The sequence below is a fragment of the Rhipicephalus sanguineus genome, chromosome 6 (assembly GCF_013339695.2).
Source record: "Rhipicephalus sanguineus isolate Rsan-2018 chromosome 6, BIME_Rsan_1.4, whole genome shotgun sequence".
NCBI lineage: Eukaryota > Metazoa > Arthropoda > Arachnida > Ixodida > Ixodidae > Rhipicephalus > Rhipicephalus sanguineus.
Window position 1 is genome coordinate 167,438,114 of NC_051181.1, and position 10,816 is coordinate 167,448,929.

Consider the following 10,816-nt stretch of genomic DNA (forward strand, 5'->3'; position numbering starts at 1 on the left):
TTCTACGTCACCAAACGCGATACTATCGCCTTTTGCGATCGTTTGAGAATACGGGCCCAGTGGGGAGATGCGACGCAATGGAACGAAGGGTGCTTACACTGCTGCGCACCAGGTGTCACGACCGTCGAGATCCATGTAGCGCCTGTGACCAAGGCTTGCGCCCAAGGAGGCATCGGCAGCGTCACGCGTTCGACGCCAGTGAATCCTCTACCCCTCTTCTAGTTCACTCTACCACGGCTAACCCAGAAGAACAACTGTTGACGTAAGCATGCGCACGCATGCTTACGTCATGCGGGAGGAAGGCTGAGGCGCGTGACATAGCGCCTTAGCAGGTGAGCCCAGTCGAACACTGTGAACGGCAGGGAGGACAGAAGATGTGACGCCAGATGTTCGCGGTCTTTGAGCGTACTTTAAGGCATATGTCCACCCTAATATACACCTTAACCCATTCCATCCCTTTTATATACGTTTTCGGCGTCCGTATCGTCTCGGTGTAAGTGAACATTGCGTTTCGCGTGCTGTCACGAGAAGCGCGCCTCGGACTGCAACGAGTGCGATCGGATGGGTTTCTTAGACGCTATTTATAGTAATTTCTACTCGCTAAGTAAATCCAATTTTAATTTGTGACATATCTTAATGTCCGCTCTGTACACTTACCTTAACCCATTGCATCCATTTTAAAAATATTTTTTTTTTAACTTCTATCGAGGTTCGCGGACTACTCGCAACTGCGTTTCACAGCGTGGTCTGGAAAGAGTGTCCCTCGGTACTCGTGCCACCAGGGGCGTAGCAAAGGGGGGGGGGGGGCTTCAAACCCTCCCCCCCCCCCCCGAAAGTTTTCAGTTTTGCTTGTGTATATAGGCACGCACACATACATACACACGCACGAACATACATAAAGTATGGTTGAACCCTCCCCGAAAAAAATTTCTGGCTACGCCCCTGCGTGCCACCAATACGTAAAAGACGGCTGGAGGATTTCGTGTCGGAAAAGTTGGGAGAAAAGACAAAGAAAAAAAGGAAGGTTAATCTGCCGTAGTGGGCGGAAGGCTTGGCTGTGTGAATTTACGGGTTTGTCTTTCTTTCTATGGGAAGAGAACTTTTGTAGGACAAAATTAGGTAGTAATAATAATAGTAACACATTTCGGGCTAGGTGGCGCACAGTAGGTCACAGCCCAGTTGTAAAGGGGACATCCATCCATTCAGCCTACAATATATATAGGCTCCGAAAGGAACCACCCACGAAACACAAGAAAAGCTAGAAAACTTCTAGTAAACCTCTAGAAAGGGAAGTCCAAAAGTATATTAGAAGTTTAGTTGAGAAGTTATTTAGACGTAAGCAGCTTGAAAACTTCCTGTAGCTGTGCTAACGCCACGTTATTAGAAGGCTAGAAAACTGCTTGCAAGAATTCTAAAAAACTTCTTGCCAGATCTTTTTTAAGAACATTTTTAGACATTTATTTTTCATGCAAACCAGCTTGTTGAGGAGCTTGCCCTAGTCAATTCGTTGCATCATGCCTGCGTTTTACAATCACGTTTTAGCTGTTCACTGTCAAGCGTAATAGATAAAGGGATACCTGCATAATATGGCGTCAGATTAATTTCTGGAGCTTCTCTAGCCAGCAGAATTGATAATTCAAAAAAGGCAGAAATTCAGGGGAAGATGGAAGCTTGAAGATATGAGAAATTCTTGGACACAGGGTGTCGCTGGAGCCATTTCAACAAGCGAACTTGTCAATTCGCAACCTTGAAGAAGGCAAGTTTGCTTGTCGAAGCACTGATTCCAGCGACACCCCTTGTCCAAGAATTTCTCATCTCTTCAAGCTTGCATCTTCCCCTGAACTTCTGCCTTTTTTGAATTATCAATTTTGCTGGCTAGAGAAGCTCCAGAAATAAACCTGATGCCATATTACGCAGGCATCCCTTTACCTATTACGCTTGACATTTAACAGCTAAAACGTGATTGCAAAATGCTGGCATGATACAACGAATTGACTAGCGCTGTTGCTGGAGCCAACATTTTGACAAACCAACTTGTCGTCAAGTTCCAGCCTTGAAGAAAAGTCCGCTTGTCGAAACGGCTGCAGCGACACCCTGTGTTCAAGAATTTTTCATCTCGGCAAGATTGGTGTTCTTCTGGCCGAAGAATTCGTTAATCCTGTTTATTCTTTATTCAGACATGGCATTGGCTTAATCCATTGTGCTCAAGACAACGCAAGCATTTTAATGTCGGCTCATTTTCATTACTTGTGTTTTATGGAATGCCTTATGCCGCGCTTCCAAAAGTAAATGCGAAATTCCAACAAATGTTGTTGGTCATGCATAACCTTTATTGTAGCAATTCCAAACAATATGTTGGTCACTTGACATAGGCTGGAGCAAAGGAATTGGTGACTTTGTTCAAGAACCTGCACGCAAAAGGCACAGTAAAGTACAAGGTGTATCAATCAAGCAGACATGTATCAGCACAACAAAAATCGGAAGGCTGTCTTGGCAAACACATAAGCACAGCAGCAATATTTTGCTAAATCATCGAACATTTGTAAACGCCAATAGGAGCAGTTCAACGGCTTATTTTGTCTCAAAGAAGTAAATTTAGATATGTTAAAGAATCTTGGGTAGGCAAAATTTAGAGTTCCTGCACAGTGGTGTGTGTCAATAATATTGTGGTTTTGGGAATACCTGGTAGAATTCTAATTTCATCCTGCACACAAAAGGCACGATGAACCAAGAAAATGTTTCAGTCAAGCATGCACTTACACCAGCATAACAAAAAAAAAGAGGCTACTTTGGTTAAACGACAATGAACGCTGAGCACAGGACGACATTGCTTTAGGGAAAAATTCGCCTTAGTTGGTCGTACATGCTAATAATTTTTTCACATAACCAACACAAGAACAAAAATGGAGAGACACGACATGTGCACTAACTTTCACTAGAATGGTTTATTGCACACGAGGCAAACAGTTACACAATGCCGGTGCACTCGCACTGCATCAAGAAGCGATGCACTGAGATTTGTCTTTTTCCGTTTCATTTTTAGATATACATAACACTCATAAGCTCACAGACTACTGCACATTCAAGAAAGTCTATTCGTTATCTGACAAGGACAGGGACAAAGTGCTAACACAAGTGGTACAGATTTTTGCAATTTTTGCAGCTTATAGTATTATCAATCTCGTTAGTTAAGCTCTGTTGGTTGATAAAACCTTTGAGTTCTGCAAAAAAAGGTTCACACCAACACGCTCTACAGCACAATGCAAGCCACCCATCATTGGCTTTATTTACAAGATTACAATACTCTCTTAACCTATCATTCATGCGGCTGCTTGTTTACCCGACATACTGCTTACTGCAGGAAAGAGGTATCTGATGAGCGACAACTTCTCCACATTCCACAAACCACATTCTATGTCATTTCTGGAAAGCAGTTGTCTTCTTCGGTGCTTGACTGCTAATTCTGCAAATAGATTTCAGCTTTCATGGAGCGGAAAAACTATTTGTACATTAGCAAGTGACATCAACCTTATTTTGTAGTGCAAAATTTCGTGCAAGTGTGGGACAACAGCTATTCCTTTTTGAGTGACATCACTGTTGGAACAGCAGACTAGAGCAATGGAGCGGTACTTCCTAATCGGGCCCTCTGCAACTAACACCTTTGTTTGAGCGACGTGTTGTGTGTGAATCTTTCCCATGTGCTGTGTGTCCCGTTGAGTTGTTGCGCTATTCAACTACAGAATAAAGAGGTTGGCATCACGTGCTAATGTGCAAGTAGTTTTTTCAGCTCCATGCAAGCTGAAATCAATTTGCAGAATCGGCAGTCAAGCACCAAAGACAACGACTGCCTGCAAGAAACGATATAGGACGCAGTTTGTGGAATGCAGAGAAGTTGTCATTTATCAGATACCTCTTTCATGCGGTAAGCAGTATGTCGGGAAATGGGCCACTGCAGGAATGATAGGTTAAAAGAGCACTTTAAAAGAGGTGAATGTTGGGTGAGTTGGTGTTTCGATATACTAAATACCTTCGTAAGTAGCGCAACTAGACAGGACAACAGTGTTCGTCTGTTCCTTTCTGTTGTCCCGTCTAGTTGCGCTACATACAATGGCATTTATAAGAGGGCATTGTAATGGCTGATGTTACAGTGTAGAGCATGTGAGTGGGAACCTTTCTTTCAGAACACAAAGGTTTTATCAGCTAACAGAGCTGAACTAACGAGGTTGATAATAGAAGCTGCAAAAATTGCAAAAGTGGGTACCAATTTTGTTAGCACTCCGCGACTGTCCTTCTCGAATAAAGCATTGACTTTCTTGAACATGGAGTAGTTCGCAGGGTGATTAGTGTGCTGTATACTTTGCTAAAATAAAACGGAAGAAGACATATCTCTCTGCATGTCATCTTCGTGAAGCTTGAGGGCACAACCTATTAGTGCCTCCTGTGCAATGAACCATTTTGTTGAAAGTTAGTGCACATATTGTCCCTCCTTTTTCGGCTTCGTGTTGCTTATGTGCTAAAAATTTTTACCAAGTGAGTTGAGGTCACTTATGAGTACAGACAATAAGATACTTATGAAATTTCAACCACAAATACACACAAGCACAACAGCAAAACCTAGTTAACAGTAGAAAACTTCTAACAACCAAAGGAAAGTGCAGTTGAACAATTGATATTGCCCACACAATGCGCTTAAATTTAGGTATGTCTCAGAATCCCGGGTAAGCAATATCAACAAGTTCCTCCACAGAGGTGTGTATCACAATCGTGTCGTGGTTTCGGCAATACTCGGAATTTTATTTTCATCCTGCACGCAAATGGCACAATGAAGTCAGTCAAGCATGTGCGTGCAACAGCTTACCCTATGTCTTTCAGAAATTATTACAAACTGGGACATCTTCAAAGCATATGTCTTGACGCTTTCTGCGATGCCGAAACGGTACCACCTGCACAATACATGATAACTGACACACGCAGTGCCTTTAACAACGTTCACGCATGGGAGGGCGAGCTTGCGAAGCGTTTGTGCGTTTTCAAAATCTTCAGTGCCGACGATAAGTGCAGTCTGCGTTAGCATGTGCTACCTAGCTGTCGGTGGAGGAACACGCGTTTTCACTGTCACACGCTTCGCAACACGGATCGTTAGCATGCACGATATCTAGCGTAAATGCGACTCAAGCGCAGCATCAAAGTCGGCGATGTCTTGTCTTGTCTTGTCATGTCGCCTAGATCTTGGCTCATACCCACAAGGGGGATTGGCCACACTGTACTTTATAATGTAAATGTTTTACACAACGCTTGCTAAAAAAAAAGGAGAGAAATTCGATAAGAACAATAATAACATTCCTTAAAAAAATTTTTTTTTTAAATGTGAAAGGGGCAGAAGATTTCGATACACCATAATATATAAACAAATTAGCAAAAATAAAGAAGGGGGTCAAAGAATTGGATGTATCTGGCGGTACCACTAGCAGCGTATCCTTCCGGTTGCCTGAATGAATTTATGTAGCGCTGACAGAATAACACTGCGGCCCGCACCCAACTGACTGGCTCCAAACGATAAAAGGGTGGATGTATCAACTGCCAATCCGAGCATGCCAATCGGTCTCTCAAGAATTATTCGGCGCAGTGAGGCGAAACGGCGGCATGTGAGAAGAAAGTGGTCTATTGTTTCCGGTTCATTACAAACTGCACATAGGTTAGTTAATGAAAATCCTGATTTGTGGAGATAATAATTTAACCGAGGGACTCTACAGCGAAAGCTTGTGAGGGTCACCTCACATTGACGGGAAAGGCAGTTTGCAGTGTTCCATGTGAATTGCAAGTGCCGAAATTCTTCAGATTGTAGGAGCGATGTTTCGTTGATTTTTAAGATTAACAGGCGTTTGAATCGTTCAGCAGTAATAAAAGAAAACTGTGGAGCTACTAGTACCACCGTGAAATTTAAAGATGCCGAAGCGAGCGAGTCAGCAGTTTCATTTAGTGCAATTCCAGCATGCCCGGGGACCCAAAGAAACCGAACTTCTGATAGACTACGCTGTACAAGAGACCAAAATATCCTGAGAAGAGGAGACTGCTTTGCGGACGTTAAATGTGTACAAACAGATAAAGCATCCGAAATAATAATAGCTTTTGATTGCTGAGAATTTAGTTTCCGAAGAGCCAATGTAATAGCCAGGAATTCTGCAAGATAAATTCGCGTGAAGTCAGGCAATTGGAGCGCAAAAGACCAATTAAGCTGATGAGAAAAAATGCCTACTCCAGCCTTCTGAAGATTTTGCGTTGCATCCGTCGAAATTACCACATAATTAGGAAAATGACTGAGATGGTCTTGAAGGAGGCCCTCCAGAACATGCTTTTTGGAAGTAATTTAGCATTTTTTGGAAAAATGTCATCGAAAATTAAGTCAACTGGCATCGAACATAGGGTTTGGGGAGTTAAATGCTGAAGGGAAACGTGAAGATTAGACAACAGAGACTCGACGAAAATGACTTGGGGTCTTTGATAACGAGGCCACGGGCGCCTAAAGAAAGAATCTGGAGATTTGATGAAAAGTGTCTGTGAACGGGAGAGGGGCCCATCGTAGAGTTTTAAAAATGTTTGCACGGTCAGCTGTCGAAATCTTGCATCAAGCGGATTGATTCGAGCTTCCAAATAAAGCACGCTGTTCGCAACACACCTAGGTAGCCCGAGACACAGCCGCAGAGCTTGCCTTTCTAGCAATATAAGAGGTCTTAATTTGTACTGTGCACTTCCGGAAAACAGAACGCAACCAAACTCCAGAATTGGGCGTACATAAAGTTTGTATATTATAAGTAACGTATCCCTGCGCATCCCTGAATTCTTATTGCAAAACCGGCGTAGCAATCCTAAGGCGCTTTCTGCTTTACGGGTGTTTAATTCTATTTGTTGCTGCCAATTGAACTTTTCCACGTAAAGAATGCCTAGATATTTTAGTGCCGTTACTTGTGGAATCGGTTCATTTCGATAATGCAGTGAAAGAAATACGGGAACGGATAGAAGAAATACAAGCAGAGCACATTTGCTAACATTAAGCGAAAAAGACAGCCCGCCAAGCCATACCTCAAGCTCACTCAAGTACGACTGTAAGATTTGATACAGAGTATTGATATCTCGGGATGACGAGAAAAAAGCAATATCATCAGCGTAGACGTAAAGAGGAACATTTTTATGAACTGGAATTGATGATAATAAGATATTAAATAAAAGAGGTGACAAAACTGATCCTTGCGGAACACCTCTTGTTTGCTTATATAAGGCAGAAGTAATTCCCTCGTGGCAACAAAAGAATTGTCTCTCAAAGAGAAACTCCTGAACCCAAGATATAATGCACTTAGGCACATCACAGTCCACTAATCTTGAGATCAATATACTGTGTTCCACGCTATCGTAGGCTTTTGCAATATCTAATGTGACTAAAGCAGAAATCTCACCAGATACTTTTGCAAGGCGAATTCGGCTTTCCAAATCAACATGAGCCGACCATATAGAGCACCCCTGTCTAAATCCTACTTGCCTTGGCGAAAGGATACCCTGACGAGTGATGAATTCACTGAGCCTGCTATGAAGAATTTTTTCAATTATTTTAACTAAGTTCGAAGTAAGCGAAGTTGGCCGAATGTTATCCAGGACATATCCGAGACATTGATTTTTTCGCAGCAACACAACTTTAGCAATTTTCCATGCACTTGGAATCCATGTGTGCTGTAAGGAGCAGTTAACAATATTCAAAAGCTCAACGGGGTGAACGGGATGTCCTTGCGAACGCGATGGGGCGCCGATCGTTTTCTTTTATCTTACCATGGAAAACCCTTTCGAGCGGCGACAAAAGGTACACTTCTGTTGAGTATCTAGAAGGCCACAGTGATGTTCTGGAGCTTCCACACGGTACAAGGGCCGGGCGAACGAGAAGAAAATGTGTCGCCGTAGTTATTGTAATTTCGCGTTTGCTACGACGTAGTAGGTTTGCCGCCGGATTCCGCAAACCGAAACCGCGACAGCAGGGAGCGTACCCTAGCGGTGTTCGCAACAAACAGCAAAAATGAGAAAAGAAACGAATGAAAAACCACTATGAATTTAGTAAAAATGTAAACGGAATGTCTCGTTAATATTACGTGTAAAAATGAAATAGATGGCGTCCTGATTTATGCGTAAGTAACAAATTTCTCGAAGTAGTTATAGTAACATATCTCTAAGGCAATGCTTCTCATCACTGTTTGGAATGCTTTTCTTACTGCAACCGCCAGATTCCAATTTCGAAGCCAATTATGCATCATTTCCAGCACGTTTTGTACATGACACATTCAAAGCAACATCTCGATCTCAAGTGACAATTTTTTTGCTGTGAAGAAATCATTTTCCTCGTGTTCTTGTCGGGATAAATCTCAAAGGCTATGCTTTTGCAATGCAAACGCCAAACCAGACGAGGTGAATGTCGAATGACTTGCAAAGAAAGTTATCGACGCACATGGCCGCAGCGTTGCTTTTTTTTTTTGGTATCAAGGCATCACAATTCATGTCAACAAGCAACGATCGATCTTCGGCGATCGAGTGAACAGCTGTCAAGTGCGTCGATTTTGCGTCCTAAAGCAACTTATTTTCGCCACTGCGCACGCCGTTAAACCAATCAAAATTTAGCATCAAGGACGTGCAGCGACCGAAACCGTTTAATTTGCGCTAACATCTCTAAATGCTCTAGAAAAAGACGTTTCGTAAACTTTCAGAAAAGGCTTCTTGTACAAAACGTTTTCTCAACGTTTCCTACAAAACTTCTTGTGGAAAACGTTTATTCAACGTCGCACAATATACCAAGACGTGTATATACTTTTCTAGTTGTTTCAAGAAGTTTTTTAGACGTTTTGTGTTTCGTGGGATGCATATACAGTGTTTCGCCAAGGGTGCTGCTTCTTCGCCCAGGGCGCGGCTTAGCGCCGCCTCGCGGGCTTTATCTTGACGGCGATCCTGCAAAGCCACGAGTACAAAGTGCTGTTGCGACGAAGGCTGACAACTTCGTGTACGATGTGTTTTCGCCGCTCACTTTGTGTTTAAGCGAGCGCTAGCACGAATGCCCATAAACCTTTTGCAAGCAATCCCAAAGCACTCCACGGGCGCGGTGCACTATGGGAAAAACATGTACGTCTAGCGAGCCGGCTGTTCGGTCGTCTGCTGCTCGTTGGCGCCGTGGGAGCACGAAAAAAAAAGCACGTCGCCACCTTTCTGCTATTCTATTCCTTTCGCATTTCATGCGTAGATATATCTACGCATGAATCGTCGGGCCCGTGTTTCACTGAATTCCACAGCATCGCCGACATAAATGTAATAACGGGGATTCTTTAATTATATCAGAGTGACGGCGCGTCAGAAGTAACCATTCCATTAAGCTAGCTCTACAGTGCCTTGTCAAACGGTTCTCTATGGAAAGGCTTGGTTTGACGGAGAGAACCAAGTACGTTGACAGTTAAGCATAGCGCATGCGCTATGCCTAACTGTCAAGCAATGGAAATGTGATGTCTGAAAGATAAATCTCAAGGGGGTATGGGTTAGCCTGAACACAAGAGACCCAGTGAATATGCAAGTTGAATGCCGACACTCTCGTGTAATCTCAGGTCCTCACCTTGTGCTCACCGACAGTGTCGGTGGATGTTGATTCCACATAGATCCGCGAAATGCGTCGACCGCTCCCGCACTTCATCTAGGAAACCGAGTTGTATTTTTTATTTATAGTTTATGGCATAGGACATACTGGCGCAAAAAACAACAACAAATAAATAAAACAGTGACGATTGGGAATCGCAGTCGACAGTGGCACGTAGAAACGCTAGATGGATGTACAGAGGCCGTCGCAGCTAAGTTCACGATTGAATTACGCAGTTGCAGCTCGCCAAAATCACTTGATCAAGTGGCGGCGCAAGCGGAAAGCTGAAGCGCAAGGCCTCCTATGGCGTATACACACTTTTTGCCTTGGACGCGTCTGTTGGTGGCGCTCGAGAAAGGTCTGCTGGGACAGTGTTTCAGCAGCGCTGTAATGCATCCCTCAAGGGCATGATGACTGCGTCAGTACACCGTCTCATTCCTACAAGGTAAGGAGCTTGGTTACCTCGGAAACGCTCTACGGCTTCTTTGATTACTATGCGCAGTTGACTGAGCATGCACAGCTTGAAAAGCGTTTATCTCGTGTATAATAAACCAGCTGGACGTTGGCACCTGCCCTGTTCATTGTGTTGTCCGCGTTGCGCCAGAAAGTTTTCTTCAAGTCTTCTAGCTCAAACCGAGATTCTGCTTCGAAGAAGAGACTGTCGACAAAGGCTGGCATGCAGGAAGCCCCGAGACGGCGTTCCTCTACGCCCTGCATAGCGCCGGCGTGGCACACACGGTGGCCCGTGCCTGTGCCACGGGCCAGCTGAAGGAGTGTGCCTGCGGATCCACCGACGTCTCCTCGCACGGTGCCTGGCGCTGGGGAGGCTGCTCCGACGACGTTCAGGTACCACGTCTGATGACGCCAATGGCGGCGTACAATTCAAAACTCACCAGCGCGATTACGCTGGCATGAGGCATGTATAAATAGCACCCTTAGACTTTTACGGCTCTCAATGTACTGGAGTTGATAATTTTGCTGGGCAAAGTTAAACACTCTTCGACTGCTCAGTTCTTCGCCATCAACGTAACAGGATCGATCGTCCCCGAATAAAATAATAATTATTATAGCTTTTTCTGGTCTTTCTTATGCATCCAGGATTTCTGACGGGAGGGGGCGGGGTGTGGACACTTTGCATAATATCCTCTTTCCTTGCTTCAGCTG

The 10,816-nt window shown here is 44.0% G+C and overlaps 1 protein-coding gene across 1 annotated transcript in view; it reads left to right on the forward strand.

The window, feature by feature from the left end:
• LOC125758898 (protein Wnt-16-like) overlaps window positions 1–10,567 on the forward strand; it is a 29,988-nt gene extending 19,421 nt beyond the window's left edge. Inside the window, exon 3 of the mRNA XM_049416670.1 lies at window positions 10,335–10,567. Within this exon, the coding sequence (XP_049272627.1) occupies window positions 10,335–10,567 (233 nt within the window). The remainder of the gene's footprint in view (window positions 1–10,334) is intronic.
• The last annotated feature ends 249 nt before the right edge of the window (window positions 10,568–10,816 follow it).